The sequence below is a fragment of the Dromiciops gliroides genome, chromosome 3 (assembly GCF_019393635.1).
Source record: "Dromiciops gliroides isolate mDroGli1 chromosome 3, mDroGli1.pri, whole genome shotgun sequence".
Classification (NCBI taxonomy): domain Eukaryota; kingdom Metazoa; phylum Chordata; class Mammalia; order Microbiotheria; family Microbiotheriidae; genus Dromiciops; species Dromiciops gliroides.
The window spans coordinates 283,212,518-283,230,935 of record NC_057863.1 but is presented as its reverse complement, the minus strand read 5'-3'; the positions used below and the strand labels follow the sequence as shown (position 1 = coordinate 283,230,935).

The following is an 18,418-nucleotide window of genomic DNA, read 5'->3' as shown; positions in this document are numbered from 1 at the left end:
ATGACATAATGTGAGTGATATCTTGACTTGTGAGTAAACTGGGTTTAAGTAAGGAAGAACTGTGCAAAGTCAACAACCTAACTCTCTCACTCAATCACATCAGCCTCTATTCACTGAAGTCCAATGACAAGGCAAGAGTCAAAATAATGAAGACATCCCAGGATGCAGTGGATGACAATGGACTTTTTAAATTAAGGTCTTTCCCAGGTCTCAATTTGTCTAAGTCTGACTCAGCTTGTCTAACCATTCAATGACTGAGAAATAAATAAGAATTGAGAAAAAAGATGGCCCATATTATCATCACAAAAGTATCAATTTGGGAGGAGAAGACCCTTATAGTTTCTGGCCAGAACATAAAATAATTGCTATTTCCAGTCACTCTAATCCAAATAATGAACAACTATTATTGCCCATTCAGTGAAAACCAGATTGATTCGAGTTTGAAAGCATAGTCAAGTAGCTCCATTTGAACTATAGCTGCCTTTTTTAAAGCCTCTTTTCCAGAGCTATACTTCAAGAAAATCATAAATGAAAACTATGCAGGACAAAGCAAAAGTTGATCCCAGCTTTTTGAAAAAATAATAGATGACAGATAGATAGATACATATATACATAAAAAGAAAGAGAGAGAGAGAAAGAAAGAAAATGTAAAAACCTAGCCTCCATATCACAAGATATCTTACAAAATATAAGCTAAGCAACCAAAAGTTTTGTTCCTTTGGACAGAGAACACACATGTAAGGATATGACACCTTAAATGGATAGAAGGATCACCCTTGGCAAGAGAAGAAGAAAAAGGAGGAGGAACACAAGAAACATGAGGAGGAGGAAAGCAATGACGTGAAAGTGTTCAAAATGTCCAGTAGGTAGTTGTTGATTCAGGATTGGAGCTCAGGAGACAAATTAGACCCAGATATAGACATATGAGTATCATCTTTATAGAGATGACAATTGAATGTGTAAGGGCTGTTAATATTACCAAGTGAGTTACTCATCTAACTTGATACTAATTTATCCAAGTTTTCCAAGATTGGAGTGAATAAGAAAACAGTGGAGGTAAATTCAAAAGTATGTGAAATGAGGAAGAATGAGATTCTCTTGGGAAATATTTTTCATTTTTTTCAGTGAAATATGGGTTAAAAGAGTAAGAGAAGGAAGTGTTTGGGGAGACTTAAGAAGGAAGAAAAAACTTGGAAGATCATCTTGGTGACTGGGATAGAGAATCTTTTAGAGAGGGATAGAAGGATTGTCTTATTTACTGAGGGCCCTTTTGAGTTTATGTAACAGATTTGTAGTGGAACCAATGTGCATCATTTTGTGACTTCCTCTAGTTCTGCTCATTAGCACAGAGGTAAAAGTGTGAGTCATCTAGTATTGAAGTTTTGCAAGACATGATCAGAGATAGAACAGGTGACAAGGAATTCCAAAGAAGATGATAATGTAGATTGCAATTGTTCAGCAAGGGTTTGAGAAAGGGAAGAGTAAAGCCAGTGCAGGGCAGATATCCAGGAAAAGTATTGTAAGGTACAGTGATTGTGGTTGGAGTGAGGCAAAGAACAGAATTAGTGGTCATAAGACACAGGGAGAGATGGAATGAACTGGTTAAAAGAATTTCTAAGATCACAAATATGGAAATGAAACATTTATGCAGATATGGGTATACTTTCCCATTGATTACCATGCCATTAGTAAAGAGGACAAACATGTAGAAAACATATGTGCCTAGGAAGCATACGTGGGCAGTATATGTACAGAATATACACAACCATAGACCATGCATGGAAAATAAGTGCATGGTTAGACAATACTTTTAAAACAAATAAAAAGTTTTATTTTTTAACGTCATGCAAACTTAATGAGTCAGACATATGACATGGCAACCAAAAAATATAATAACATTTTGAGCTGTGTTGTGAGAGGCAGAGCTTCCAAGAATAAGATAGTCACACTCATGTTGTGCTATAGCCTTCTCAGATTGCATCCTCTTTGGGTTAGGTAGTGACTGTCCTATATCTAATATCTTCCCTGTGTGCTTGCAAGGTAATTGGCCATCTTTATTTTACTTACACTTACAGAAAAATTGATATAAGCTACATTTGGAAACTGACCAAGAGTATACATCAGGTAGAGCAACAAACTAAAAAGAAAATGACATTTGGGGTTCAATACCTAAGGTCAGATATTGTCCAAGTGAGCCCAGATTCTTGGAAATCTCCAGACATTAGGGCACACAATCTTTAGAACTTCCCTTCTCTTCTGGACTGAATTCTAATGTACAATGTTAAATCATGGGATACACCCTACTTTTTCTCTGAGATCTTTAAAATCTGTTCTTCCAAAAGCTAACTGTATGCCAGCCTCCCCTGGGCTCTTCACTGTTTCATTCAACAAACTCTAAGATGAAATGAAGACTTCTTAAATCATCACTTTTTTGTGTCATTGACCCTGTTGGCAGTCTCATAAAGCATAAAGAGCTCTTGTCAGAATACTGTTTTTAAATTCATGGGAGTACAATAACCTTGAAGTACAGTTATTTTAAAATAATTTAAGGTTAGGGACCTCAGCTAAAAAAAAAATCCTTTTGAACTAAAGCCTATTAACTTCTCTTTTTTTATATTCTTCAATAAAGTCTAAGCAAGCAAACCAGCCATAAGTATGCTGCATGTGTCAGATCATGGGAATTCTTGGAACCCAGTAACTTCTATGGAGATACTCATTAGGTAATCGATCATATTCTACTTCTGAAATTGTTTTCTATAAATTATTTATTCCTTATTTTATCAGTCTGGGTATTTTATATTTTTGTAATTTAATCATTTGTTTCTTTTTTAAGTTCAGGTTGGATGATACATACCTATATAGAATAGTTGTTGAGCATTGTATTTATCTTTATTTGTTGTTGCATACATTTCTAATTTTAGTAATTTAATTTTACTCTCTCCTTTTTTAAAATTAAAGTTGCTATTTTTAATAGAGTTTACTGGTCTTTTTGAAAATCCAGCTTTTTAAATAAATTCAATTGTTACTTTACTCTCTTATATTATTGGTCTCAATTTATTTTCACTATTTGCTGTTTTTCTATTAACTTATTCATTTTCTAAATTTGCTAATTACAAACTCAGCTCATTAATTTTCTCTTTCTTCTCTTGGTATAAGTATTTAGGGATATAAATATGCCTGTGAATACATTTTGGCTGCTTCTCATAAATTTTTATGTGTTGTTAATATTACATTGTCTTTAATGTAATCTCTTATTTTTCAATAATTTATTCTTTGAGCCAGGCATCACTTAACAAGTCATTTTAGGCTCCATATAAGAATAAATCTTTTGTTCATATTTTTATCTCAATACAAGGAATTTGTTGCATTATGACTCCATACAGAGGACAGGGACTGGGTCTATGATTTATTGACATTAAAAATTAATATATCCTGAATTAAGCCTGGAGATGTATGACCTAATTGGATTAGATATCTTAATCCAATTTGCAAAGAATTAAAATAGAAAATTCATTGTCAATTTGGGAATATTCTTAAGAAATTTTTAAAAGGGTGATCTTTAAAAGAATTACAATAGTGTGGTGAAGACTGAAGTCAACAGATTTTAAGGGGGAGATAGTAGCTAATGAGAAACTGAAGACACTAACTAAAAGGCAGCTCTTTGAAGAGGTCTGGGAGAAGTAGAAGGGAGGACAAAGATGGAATGGTACCTAGAAAAGGTAGAAGGGTCAAACATTTTTAGGATCAAGGAAACCTGAGCTTGTTTATAGGCAGTGAAGAAACAGAGAAAGTTTGAAGATTCACATGAAGAAAAATTCTTGTTGGCCAAAGTCCTGGAGGGCATGGAAAGCATGAGATGAAGGCAAAGATTGATTATGCTTAACAACTAATAGTGATATTACTTCCTTTGAGCCATCAAGGAAAGAGGAAAGAAGAATGGTGATACAGAGAAGTTTTCAAGAGAACGATCTTCTCTTATATGGATTTAATCTTGTCAGTGAAGTAGATTGGATCCTGTTAGAGTACATATGCCCCAGGTAGACATCTACAGTCACAAAACCTTGCTCTTCTTGGCCCACAAGGTCTGGCATAAGAGCAATGAGAGGAAGTGGCCAAGAGACAGATTTGGACATTAAAGTAAAAATATCTTAGTCATTCAAGCTGTCCAGAGGCTGCCTTTCTCTTCACTGTAGTTCTTTAATAGATTCTGGATGATCACTTGTCAGGGAGGTTGCAGATGAGATTTCTGTTGAGGTACCTAAATGACCTTTCAGATACCTTTCTAATGTACAATTTTCTATTCTTTTCATTCAATTCTATGTATCTGTCAAAACTAGTTTCTACACTTCTTCATGTCTGAAATTTATTTCCTATTTATTATTTTCTTGGAAATAAATTTCCCTTTTAGTTGTATGCTGAAATCTCTTGCTGGCATTGATTTTAGATCTCTTGTTTGAAATTCAAAAAATGTTATAAAGTTAGTTGCAATACTGTTATACACATAACTGTTTAATCCTGGTATTTGCTCTTTGCAAATAGCTTTAAGCTTGTTATAATTTCTTTACTTAGCTCTATTGCTATATTACTTGAATTGTTTTTCAAATTTTATCATTGTAAATTTAAATCCTCTGGAGATAGCTGAAGCAAGATAAACAAAAGGTATATGCAATAGGTATATGATAGAGCATGAGAAAGGTATCCATAGTCGATGCCTATGATTAGAAGAGGACTGTAATGGAAGAAAAAAATTAAATATTAAAGATAAAAAATCATGATTTTATATTACATATAGGTTATAATGATAAAATCTATAAATACCTATTTAGAGAGATGACAAATGCAGTTAAGTTTTCTCAAACTTTACCATTGGCTTAATTGAACTTATTTTTATTTTAAATTAATTACAAATAAGGCTACTTTCTAGGGGAAAAGAAATGCATTTTTAATAATTTGTCAATATCTAGTATTTTTCCCACAAAAGCATTGTTAATTAATAAACTAAAGCTACCTACATATGAAAAAAGATATTCGGGGCAGCTAGGTGGTATAGTAGATGGAGCACCAGCCCTGGAATCAGAAGGACCTGAGTTCAAATCCAACTTCAGACACTTGACACTTACTAGCTGTGTGATGCTGGGCAAGTCACTTAACCCCAATTGCATCACCCAAAAACCAAAAAAAAAAAAAAAGATATTCAGTTGTGGCAGATTTTCTTCAATTCCTACCTCAAGTTTTGTTAGTCCTAAAAGGGCAATTGCAGCTCGTACACTACTACTATTGAGAGTTCCTGTGATTTTCCTTCGTTCATATTCAAGAGATGACATCTGCTGATGTGCTGAAAAATCTAGGGCCTTTGCCCTGGCTTCATTAACCAATGGCACTTTGAGTTCTAATTCTAGGATGTTATTGAGATCACATTTCAAATGTAGAATTGGATCATCTTTGCCTAAATCTAAAATAAAAGAAAAAAGAAAAAAGTGATTACAACTGAAATAACATTGGCTTCATTAGTTGTGAGTTAGATACAGAAACATAAAATGTGTCACTCATTTTGTATGTTATCACTTTTCATTGCACAGTTTAAGATTTCCTTATCAAATAAACATTCATGCAAAATATTTATAATATATATTGTTTTAGGATTACCCCAAAAATTCACAGTAAAGAAAATGTTTCTTGTCATTTTGTTATCATGTAATATTCAATAATATCAAAATTTAGAAAATTAGTATCTATTGTACTCATGTTTACATAGAAAAAGAGAAGGGGATAAATATATTAAAAGATTATCCACAGAAGCTGTCATTTACTTTATAATTAATTTTAATATCTTATTAACAGAAATAATACAAGTCAAAGATGGCAAGCAATTATCTGCCAACTTTAATGGTCGCAGAACAGATCTTTGAGCCTATCCAATTGGTGACCAAGCCAGAGAAGAGGTTTGTATGTATGTAGACAAGCTAATAAAAATGTTAAAATCTGTGTTGTCCACTGTATTTGGAGAATAGGGAATATCAGTTAAACAAATATTCTGAAGCCTAAACTTTACTTTTTACTTGAACTTTTGAAACACAGGGGCAAAGGGATGGGGAAAACTGATTGAGGCCATAGTATCAAACACCATAAAAGTTCTGTATAGATTATCAATAAGAGCCTCAAATTTATTTTTAAAAAATTTAATGGTATCCAGCTAATTCAGGTACAATACATACAATATTTGATTTCTACACTATTCTGCAAAAACTTCATTTTCAATGAGTTTTTAATTTAGGAACAAATATTCTATTCAGTATTTATAAAAGGTCACTCTCAGAATTCTTTTCTTAATACAATTCAATTACATTATGACCATGGCTCCTAATGAGTAGAAACTAGACCCAGAATACAGGGGCCAAATTAAGTCCTTCTCCTCACTATTTCAGTAACTTTATGAATAACACTTTACTTCTTTCACTTTGTTTGCTAATGTGTGAAAAATAAATAAATAAATGAACATAAATGAATAAACAAACAAATAAATAATTAAATGAAAATAATAATAATAATTTGCCTAACTTTTAGGATGGTGAAGATCAAATTGAATTTGCAAAAAAAAAACCTCTATATGCTACAAATTACTGTGTAAATTCCTTTTTGTTATGAAAACTGTAATTATTATATGGATTCTGATATATTGTAGGTCAAATTATGTTGCCTAAAACAAGTCCATTTGATATGGGCTTGATTTAAGGTGATGTTGTTAAATGGCAATAAAATGTGTTTTCATCTTGTCCCCAAGCACTAGCCTTATAAAATATTATATTATGTTGACTCTACCTTCATCAGGAGGGTGGTTGTAATTCAAAATACTTGGATTATTTATTGGGAGGAATTTGGAAGGCAAAGGAACAGCACTTGTCCCTTCCACAATGTAAACAAATTCTCCAATCTGAAACACAGCATATCTGAATATTAACTTTTTAAAAGTTCCAATAGAAAAAGAAGTTAAAAAAAATAAAAGAAACTATAAAGCCCTGACACAATTATATTCCTTATACTGTGACCATGGAGCAGTAGGAGAACACATTTCACAGGACACTCAGCTCCAATGTGGGCCATTTCTCCAAATCTGAGAGGATACCCAGACAATCTTTCAGTCTGGATTATACCAAAATTCAACCTTACCATCAACCCTCTGTTACTTCCAGACTTGTGGGGGGGTGTAGGAAAAGAGCCTCTGGAGCCACAATGATCAAAAGGAACTGAGAATTGGTGAACAGAAGGAGGCAAAATCAAAGCAGAGAGTGATAGGGAAAGTCATGCTCCTGCCACTGTGTCCTTTGTCCTTACACTGAAAGGAGTCACTGATTTCATCCCCTTTCCCTTTTTTTGTTTTCTTTTACCTACAGACTTTACTAGAAGCAGCCCCCAAGATAATTTGTTTTGAGCTGGCTCTGCTTCCATCAAAGAAGCTGGGTAATAGGAACATAACTAGGAGTCAGAAATAAAGAGCCAAGAAAAAGAAAGAAAGAAAGAAAGAAAGAAAGAAAGAAAGAAAGAAAGAAAGAAAGAAAGAAAGAAAGAAAGAAAGAAAGAAAGAAAGAAAGAAAGAAAGAAAGAAAGAAAGAAAGAAAGAAAGAAAGAAAGAAAGAAAGAAAGAAAGAAAGAAAGAAAGAAAGAAAGAAAGAAAGGAAGGAAGGAAGAAAGAAAGAAAGAAAGAAAGAAAGAAAGAAAGAAAGAAAGAAAGAAAGAAAATAGATAGAGGATAGAGATAGAGACATAGATATAGATAAATAAATATATAGAGAAATAAAGAGCCTATATTTATATATAGGCATCTTCAAGACTTGATGTGAGATGCTGGACAAGCATCTTTCTGTGAGAGGAGAAGAGAGAAGACAGGAGAAAAATTCACACTAAGTGTTTCAAGAATGGAAAGTAGAAACTGTGGAATGCAGTGTACAAAACAGGGGAAGAAAATATTCATTATGTTTTCAGAGTCTTCAAAGTGCTATAACTGTCTGCTCAGACTCCAGTATTATTTCTCCATACCATCGTACATACCATCGTACAAATGCCCAGAATATTTCTTTAAAATATCCTGTGATTTCAGAATGCCCTGGAAACATTTATAGGAACTGATGTATAGTGAAGTGAGCAGAACCAGGAAAACGTGAATAGTGACAGCTATACTATTTAATGAAGAACTATGAATGACTTAACTATTCTCAGCAATACAATGATTCAAGAAAATCCCGAAGGATTAATGATGAAGCATACTATCCACATCTAAAGAAAGAACTGATATTAATTGAACACAGATTGAAGCATGTTATTTTTCACATTATTTTTTTGAGTTTTCTTATACAAGATGACTAATATGGTAATGTTTTACATAATTACAAATGTATAACCTATGTCTGGATGCTCACTGCCTCAAGGAAGGGGGAGGGGAGGGAAGGAAGGAGAGATAGAATTTGGAAGTCAAAACTTTAAATAAATATATTTATTATTAAAAATAAAATATTACCCTGATGAAGAAAGATCAAATGTCATATACATATATTTGTATGTATGTATGTATGTATGTATGTATATGCATAGATAGATATTTAGATTGCGAGGTCAGAGGCTGTTGTTGGCTTTCACTGTGGCTACAGCACTTAGCACAATGCCTACAACATGCTAGGGTGTTAAATATTTATTGTCATGCTTTGACTATCTCAATCATAGTTAAAGATGGGCAGAAGAAGCAAGCCCTCACATAAAGCCTTAGCTATAGCAATACTATGAATCATAGGGACTACATAACTTTCTGCTAGTGCAATGTCAAAGGGATCTTCTCAACATTTTATAGTCTCGAGTAAGAGTCAATTCTGTGTTATTCCCTGTATAAATAAAAATACAATTTTTTTTGGATGACTTGTAAGTCTGAACACTTGTAAGGAGAACAGATGTACCCTAAGGAGGCAAGGCCATATATGGAAGTTCCCAGACACCATCTAGGTGAGGAAAATTGAGCCAGCAAAAAACAGTGAGAGCCATAAAGTGCCCCAGACCCTTGTGTCAGAAGGTAGTCTCTTACAATATGAATTTGCAATTAGATCTAACACATTTATATATATATATATATATATATATATATATATATATATATATATATATATATATATATATATATATTTTGGTGGGACACTGAGGGTTAAGTGACTTGCCCAGGGTCACATAGCTAGTGTCAAGTGTCTGAGGCCACATTTGAACTCAGGTCCTCCTGAATCCAGGGATGTTGCTCTGTTCACTGTGCCACGTAGCTGCCCCTCAGATATAAATTTGGATGCAGCTTGAATATTTTAAGACTGGCTGTTTTGGGGGGTTTTTTCCCAGTAAATTTCCTATACAACTATCAATAAGTTTCCATTGTTTTACTACTTATTTTTAACTCATATTGAAAATGTTATAACATTAAATGTAGAAATGTTATTGATATAAAAATAATAATTCAACTCAATACTATTATAGAACTCAACAGGGTGCAGCTATATAAAACTCAAAACAAGATTCATTTTATACAAATCAGTCCGGCATTTTCCAAATAAAAAACAAAAGCATTATTTTATAATGAGTTCAAGGAAATCAAACATAGATATTAGTGAAATATAAAACTAAAAAATTACAAAAATAGAAAAGTTTTAATGAGTCACAATGATATAATATCTCTATAGAAAAAACAAAATAAGCTATATTTAATTTGGCAATAATTCTACTTTAATTTTCATTTAAGTATCAGTTGAAAAATTTCTATAAACAGTACTTTTATGATAAAAAAATGAGAATCAGTATAGTTTCCTGGCACAAATGAGTATAAATGTATTTTTTCCCCTGGATGTGTGAAGTTTCCATTCTCTGCCAATTTATAACAACATAGGAAGCCAATCCATATAAGTATATACAGCTACTTGCCAGAATATTTTCCCTCTATGACTAAATTTCCATTTCCTCTGTAAATAACCCTGTGAAAATATTAGCAATTAAAATTTCATTAAACTATCCTACACTCTCTCTACAACTTGTGAGGTTTTTCTTGAAACACCTATCTTATTGCATCTCAACATGTTCTATTGTTAGTAACATAAACATACTACAGATGAATCATAGTGAAATACAATTATCCCTTCCACATTGTGAGTTCTTCCATTGAGATTTTCATGTATCACAGGTTGGCATAAGAAATTAAATGGGAATTTTGGGGAGGTTTTACAGAAGCTGCAAATGACATGTGATGGGCAGCAGACAACATAGAAAAAGTTATTTTTCATATACTATTTTTATTTAGCATTGACCTATATGTAGCCTATGACCAAACACTTAACTGAAACTAGAAACACCCCATAAAAGAAAAGGAAAAAAGTCAACTTCTCTAGTACTAAAGGAGGGCCAAAAAATTTATGTCCATTTTCTAGATCATGGGGGCACCATACCCCTATTCCTGCAATGTGAAAGGGATAAATGTAATTAAAATATTCAGGACTGTGTACAGTACCCAGTGTTTTCCTGCTTCCATATATGATATGTGGTATACTTATCCCAATTTAAATTCTAATTGTCGAGGGCAGCTAGGTGTCACAGTGGATAAAGCACCAGCCCTGGATTCAGGAGAACCTGAGTTCAAATCCGGCCTCAGACACTTGACAATTACTAGCTGTGTGACTCTGGGCAAGTCACTTAATCCTCATTGCCCAGAAAAATAAATAGATAGATAGATAGATAGATAGATAGATAGATAGATAGATAGATAGATAGATAGATAGATAGATAGATAGATAGATAGATAGATAGATAGATAAACAAATAAACAAATAAATTAACAAACAAACAAATAAATAAATAAATAAATAAAAATCAAATTTTAATTGTTCTTCAAAATCTAGCTCGTGTCATTTCTGTCATAAGGAACAATTTTACCTTCCTTGAACCTTGCCTGACACTTTGTACTTTTCTTATGTTCTGTATATTGCAGATTTTAATTCTAAATTTTTAAAATAAAAGTATGTTATTATTTTACAGTTACATGTAGAGATAGCTTTCAGCATTTGTTTACATAAGATTTCCAATTTCAAATTTTTCTCCTTCCCCCAGACAGCAGGCAATCTGATATAGGTTATATATATATAATGCTTATAAGCATATAATGCTTGCTGATGGTTTTAGGTAGTTACTGCTTATTATTTTAAGGAAAGCTCCACCTATTCTTAAGCTCTCCAGTGTTTTTATTAGGAATGGATGCTGTACTTTGTCAAAAGCTTTCTCTGCATCTATTGAGATAATCATATGATTTTGCTTAGTTTTCTTATTGATGTGGTTGATTATGTTGATAGCTTTCCTAATGCTGAACCACCCCTGCATTCCTGGTATAAATTCCACCTGGTCATAGTATTTTATCCTGGTGATCACTTGCTGTAATCTCTTTGCTAATATCTTAAGATTTCAGCATCAGTATTCATTAGGGAAATTAGCCTATGATTTTCTTTCTCTGTTTTTGCTCTGCCTGGTTTTGGTATCACCACCATGTTTGTGTCATAAAACGAATTTGGTAGAATTCCTTCACCTATTTTTCCAAATAATTTGTATAATATTGGAATTAATTGTTCTTTAAATGTTTGGTAAAATTCACCTGTAAACCCATTGGGCCCTGGGGATTTTTTTCTTAGAGAGTTCATTAATGGTTTATTCAATTTTTTTTTCTAATATGGGCTTATTTAAGGATTTTATTTCCTCTTCAGTTAACCGAGGCAGTTTGTATTTTTGTAAATATTTATCCATTTAATTTAGATTGTCAACTTTATTGGCATACAATTGGGCAAAATAAGTCCTAATTATTGATTTAATTTCCACTTCATTGGTGGTAACATCACCCCTTTCATTTTTGATACTGGTAATTTGGTTTTCTTCTTTCTTTTTTTGTTAATCAAATTAGCCAATATTTTATCTATTTTATTGTTTTTTTCATAAAATGAACTCTTAGTTTTATTAATTCTATAGTTTTCTTGCTTTCAATTTTATTAATTTCTCCTTTAATTTTCAGGATCTCTAATTTCTAATTGGTGATATCTAATTTGTTCTTTTTCCTAGCTTTTTAATTTTCATGCCCAATTCATTAATCTCCTCTTTCTCTTTTTTATTCATGTAAGCAGGTAGAGCTATAAATTTTCTCCTAAGCACTGCTTTGGCTGCATCCCATAGATTTTGGCATGTTGTCTCATTATTGTCATTCTCTTGGATATAGTTAGCGATTGTTTCTATGATTTGTTGTTTGACCCAGTCATTCTTTAGAAAGAAATTATTTAGTTTCCAATTGATTTTCATTCTACTTTTCCCTGGCTCTTTCTTACATGTAATTTTTATTGCATCAGGATCTGAGAATGAAGCATTTACTATTTCTGCTTTTCTACATTTGACTATGATGTTTGTGCGCTAATACATGGTCAATTTTTGAAAATGTGCCATGTACTGCTGAGAAAAAGGTATATTCCTTTCTATCCCCATTCTGTTTTCTCCAGACATCTATCATGTCTAACTTTTCTAACATTCTATTCACCTCTTGCACTTCTTATTTATTTTTCAGCTAGATTTATCTAATTCTGAGAGGGGGAGATTCAGATCCCCCACTAGTATAGTGTTACTGTCTAATTCCTCTTGTAACTCATTTAAGTTCTCCTCTGAGAATTTGGATGGTATACCATTTGACACATACATATTTAATACTGATATTACTTCATTATCTATAGTACCTTTTAACAAGATGTAGTTTCCTTCCTTATTTCTTTTAATGAGGTCTATTTTTGCCTGTGCTTTGTCTGAGATAAGGATTGCTACCCCTGCATTTTTACTTTAGCTGAGGTATAATATATTCTGCTCCAGCCTTTTACCTTTACTCTGTGTGTATCTCTCTGCTTCAAATGTGTTTCTTGTAAACAGCATATTGTAGGATTCTGGTTTTAATCCACTCTGCAATTTGCTTCTGTTTTATAGCCTAGTTCATCCCATTCACATACACAGTTATTATTACTGACTGTCTATTCCCCTCCATTCTATTTACCTCCTTTGTACTTTCCCCCCTTCTTTCACTCTATTCCTCCTCACCAAAGTTTTGCTTCTTACCCCTGCCTCCCCCAGTATGGCCTCCCTTTTTATCACTCCCTGGACTTTTGTTTACCCTTTTCTCCCTTGCTCTTTCCCTCCCTTCTTTCAGTCCCCCCTTTCCCTTCCCCTTTTATTTCCCTAAGGAATGAGATAAGTTTCTTTATCCAAATGAATGTTTATGTTATTCCCTCTTTGAATCAAATCTAATGAGAGTAGAGTTGAAACAATGTTCACCCCTCCCTTCTTTCTCTCAATTGTAATAGTTTTTTTACCTCTTCATATGATGTAATTCACCCCATTCCACCTCCCCTTTCCTCTTCTCCCAATTCCCTTTTTATGCCTTAATTTTCTTTGTATCATCACATCAAAGACAATTTATATTTATGCCCTCTGTGTATAGTCCTTCTGTCTGCCCAAATACATTTACAATTCTCAAGAGTTATAAGTATTATCTTCCCATGTAGGGGTGTAAGCAGGATAACCTGAGTACCTTTTTTTCCTTCTGTTTACCTTTTTAAACTTCTCTTGGGTCTTGTATGTTAATATTGAAGATTCTATTCAGTTCTGGACTTTTCATCAGGAAACCTTGAAAGTCCCCAATTTCATTGAATGTCCATCTTTTCCCCTGAAAGAGAATGTTCAGTTTTGCTGGGTAATAGATTCTTGGCTGCATTCCAAGCTCCTTTGCCTTCCGGAATATCATATTCCTAGCCTTGTGATCCTTTAATATTGAAGCTGCCAGGTCCTGAACAATCTTGACCGTGGCTCCATGATATTTAAATTGCTTCTTTCTGGCTGATTGGAGTATTTTCTCCTTCACCTGATAATTCTAGAATTTGGCTACAATATTCCTTGGAGTTTTCCTTTGGGGGTCTCTTTCAGGAGGTGATCAGTGGATTCTTTCAAAGACTATTTTATCCTCTGATTCTATAATATCAGGGCAATTCTCCTTAATAATTTCCTGGAATATGGTATCTAGACTCTTTTTCTGATCATGGCTTTCAGGCAGTCCAATGATTCTCAAATTGTCTCTCCTCGATCTGTCTTCCAGATCAGTTGTCTTTCCAATGAGGTATTTCACATTTTCTTCTATTGTTTCATTCTTTTGATTTTGCTTGACTAATTCCTGGTGTCTCATGGATTCCTTATCTTCCAACTGTACAATTTTAATTTTTAGGGCATTGTTTTTTTAATGAGATTATGCAGCTTTTTTTCCATTTGGCCAAATGAATTTTTTAAGGCATCGTTTTCTTCATTGAGATTATGCACCTATCGTTCCATTTGGCCAGATGAATTTTTAAGGAATTATTTTCTTCAGTTAATCTTTATGCTTCCTTTTCCAAGCTGCTGATTCTTTTTTTTCATAATTTTCTTGTTTTGCTTTGATTTCTCTCCCCATTTTTTCTCCTACTTCTCTCAATTGCCTTTGAAATCCTTTTTGAGCTCTCTTCCCATTTTTTCTTCTACCTCTCTTAATTGATTTTTAAAATCCTTTTTGAGCTTTTCCAAGAAGGATTTTTGTTCTTGAGACCAATTCAACTTCCCTCTTGAGGCTTCACATGTAGGCAATTTGAGAATATTGTCCTCATCTGAGTTTGTGTTCGCCTATTCCCCGTTGATACAGAAGCTCTCAATGGTGAGAGCTCTTTTTTTGTTTCTTACTCATACTGCAGCTTCTTTCCTTTCTTCCTTTCTTTCCTTTCTTTCCTTCTTTCTTTTTCCTTTCTTTTTTTCCTTCTTTCTTTCTCTTTTTCCTTCTTTCTTTCTTTCTTTCTTTCTTTCTTTCTTTCTTTCTTTCTTTCTTTCTTTCATTCTTTCTTTCATTCTTTCCTGTTCCTTCTTTCTTGCTTGCTTGCTTGCTTTTTCCTTCTTTTTCTTTCTTTCTTTCTTAAGTTGAGGTCTGCTCTGGGGGCACCGGGATCCCTGTTTTGACCTTCTTGTTCTGGGCTACAGGGGCTGTGTCAACGGCTTTTTACACTTAGGCCTCTATGGTTTGTGGATTTCCCCTGCCCTAGACTTTTTGTCTGAACATGCTGGGATCAGTGGGCCTAGTCGTGCTTGTCCTGGGTGTGGCCCTCCAGCTGTCAACCTGCCCTCTAGGTTGATACAGGTGGGTTTCACCACTGTGCTGCTGAGCCACCAGATTTTTGAGCCAGGATCCAGGGGCCTCAGTTACTCAGCCGTGGCCCACAGCTTCCTGCTGACTTGCCCTGACCCCCTTGACTCTGTGCTGCCTCCCTGCACTGCACCTCCCTTTTGCCTGAGTCAGACCGACCTTTCCTGAAGTCTTCTAAATTATCTCTGGTTTGAAGATTGTCTCTCTCTGTCTCTTTGCAGGTTCTGTAGTTTCAGAATCTGTCCAGAGGCTTGATTTAATGTTCTTTTTGAGGGAACAGAAGGAGAGCTCAGGCAGCTTGCAGATTCCTTTCTGCCATCTTGGCTCTACCCCCCTAATTCTATAATTATTAAATATTTATGTAGTACCATCTTTCCCTTGCTAGACTATCAGCTTCATAGAGGCAAGATCCATGTAAGTGTGTCCTAATATCCATAATACTGCATTGTGGCTAGATAGTATTGTTCCACATTAACATTTGGAAATTTCCTGTAGATAGACTGAGGGAATATAAATCATGGAAATACCATGGAGGGACAGACAGATAAATAAAGCCTTTAAAGTTGAAGACCTCTGGGCTTTAACTAGTACAATCAAATTTCTGATGGACAATCTAAAATTATAAAAGTAGCTAATAATAATTATATGGCTTATAGATAACCTCTTAGAGGGTAATGAAGCATTTTATCTACTCATAAGTCAAGTTTTTGATTAACATTGTCTTTATAGAAGATGGTACACCATGTTTACATAGGAAATGTTTTGAAACTACTCTTCTTACTATGCCATTTGAGTAAATGCTTTAGATAAGAACTAATTGACTCCACTGACTCATGAGGCATAATTTTAGGAGTTCATACCTGCAGTGTTGTACCAAAACCCTTAAGAAACAATTGCCCTAGGGAGTAGCTAGGTGGCACAGTGGATAAAGCACAGGCCCTGGAGGACGTGAGTTTAAATCCAGCCTCAAACACTTGACACTTACTAGCTGTGTGACCCTGGGCAAGTCACTTAACCCTCATTGCCCTGCAAAAACAAACAAACAAAAACAAAACAAAAGAAAGAAACAAAGAAACAATTGCCCTCTAGGGACCAAGCCCATGAGTACAAGTAAAAGTTGCGGGCATAATACAGAAAGGGTGCTTCACTTATATTATTTCTTAGAAAACAAATATAACAACATTGGCCCTTATTCAAAACCTTTTCAGTTCAGTAGAATCTTTTAAATGCTCCATTGACAGAGCCTTCAAGAATCAAGTATTGACTCAATGCCAAAATTAAACAATAGAATAGGAATATAGGAGAGCGTATATTTAAAAAGTTTAAAAATCCCTTGCACTTAAGTTACGTTTGATTATCTCAACATGATGTAAGATAATCCTGGGCTCTTGAAAGTTATACTAGAGGAGCATAGGTTTTCTCAGGTCTTACTGAAATAAACTTGATATTAGATAATATGACCTGAAGATAGACTACATGACTCCTGCCTGAATACAAGGCTACCTGAGGTAGAAAAGGCTTTTCACTAAGTAAGCTACTAGGAAATATTTTGGCCTCAGGAAATCTTGAAGACTGCCTACTAAGTTAAAGTCCACAAGGAGGGAGCATCCAAATCAATGAAATCACATATCCCTGAGGTATTGAAGAATACCCTTCATTGCCACCTCCCTTCCTTGCTGAACTCTTATGGAGAGATTTTTTACTTAAAATCATAGAATCATAGAATTTCAGACTAGTAAAGGACCTTAAGGATCATTCAATCCAAACCCTCATTTTACAGATGATATGATTAACAATATTTCACAGGAATATCCCAAGGAATACCTCTGGTCATGAATGCAATATTTATTTTGATGTTCAATCCATACAAACACTTGTAATTATCCCATTCTCTTCTCCAATAAACAGCTCATTCCTAATTACTTTAAGCTATTTTATGCTCTAGGATTTTGCATTAATTTTGCTTATTTGTAGTTTCTCACTAAGGATGGAAAAATTTACATTCTGTGTGATATGTTTTATTAAGGTATTCTTGTCTGCATCTATCTATGGAAAGCCAGTATATATACTGGTACTGTGTGAAACAAACTAATAAATATCGTTTACCATTTAACTCCTAGCTGGCTATACCTAATGTCTTCTATATAATTAAAGGAAGGGTTGTATTTACTTATATCTTTTATTCAACTCAATTATATTTAATGACTCTTTTTTTTTTTTTTTTAGTGAGGCAATTGGGGCTGAGTGACTTGCCCAGGGTCACACAGCTAGTAAGTGTTAAGTGTCTGAGGCCAGATTTGAACTCAGGAACTCCTGACTCCAGGGCCGGTGCTCTATCTACTTCGCCACCTAGCTGCCCCCCAACTCAATTATATTTAAAGATTTATTCAACGCTTACTACATGAAAAGGCAAAGAATTAGCTCATGTTTTAATAGGTAGTTATGACAGAGACACAAACAGATGAATGAAAAGACAAAGTTCCATCATGGCTGGCATCAAATCCAGCCTCTGACACTTACTAGCTGTGTGACCCTGAGCAAGTCATCTAACATACCTATACTTCAGTTTTCTCAGCTGTGAAATTGAGATAATATCTGTAGATCCTCTATTGTAAGACTTTTACGAGACTCAAATGGGTATATAAAGCATGTGGTAAATTTTAAAGCTCTATATACATGTTGTTTATTTTTATCCTTAAATATAATGTGAAACAATATATTAAATGTTCAAAATAATGGTGAATACAAAAAGCCAAGTGAGGACAGGTCATTATCAATTGACAACTTTCTTTATTAGATATCATTAACACCTTGCAAAAATGGAACTGGTATACTATATTCTTATTCAAAAGTTCAAAAGGGATTAAGAGTATTAATGTAAATAATATTTCAGAGACACCCCCCCCAAAAAGATAACTCTGGCAAGCACACATCTCCCTATATTGTGTATACACAAAGATGGAATATGTGTGTGCATATACACATATGTGTATGCATATAGGTGTGTACATATGTGCATATATGCATGTGTCTCATATATGTGTATATACCTATGTGTGTATATTGTATAAATGTTGTATATATACATATATCATCTATATGTATACACAATACAAGGAGATGTGTGCTTGCCAAAGTATTTTTGGTGGGGGAAGGGAGAGTATGAAATATTATTCACAA

At 33.9% G+C, this 18,418-nt stretch overlaps 1 protein-coding gene across 1 annotated transcript in view; it reads right to left on the bottom strand.

Annotated features, from left to right (window-relative positions):
• The window catches only part of CFAP47 (cilia and flagella associated protein 47), an 849,402-nt gene that overhangs the window by 482,286 nt on the left and 348,698 nt on the right, over positions 1–18,418 (bottom strand). The window contains 2 exon segments of the mRNA XM_043993472.1: positions 5,226–5,452; positions 6,820–6,931. Coding sequence (XP_043849407.1) covers positions 5,226–5,452; positions 6,820–6,931 — 339 coding nt within the window.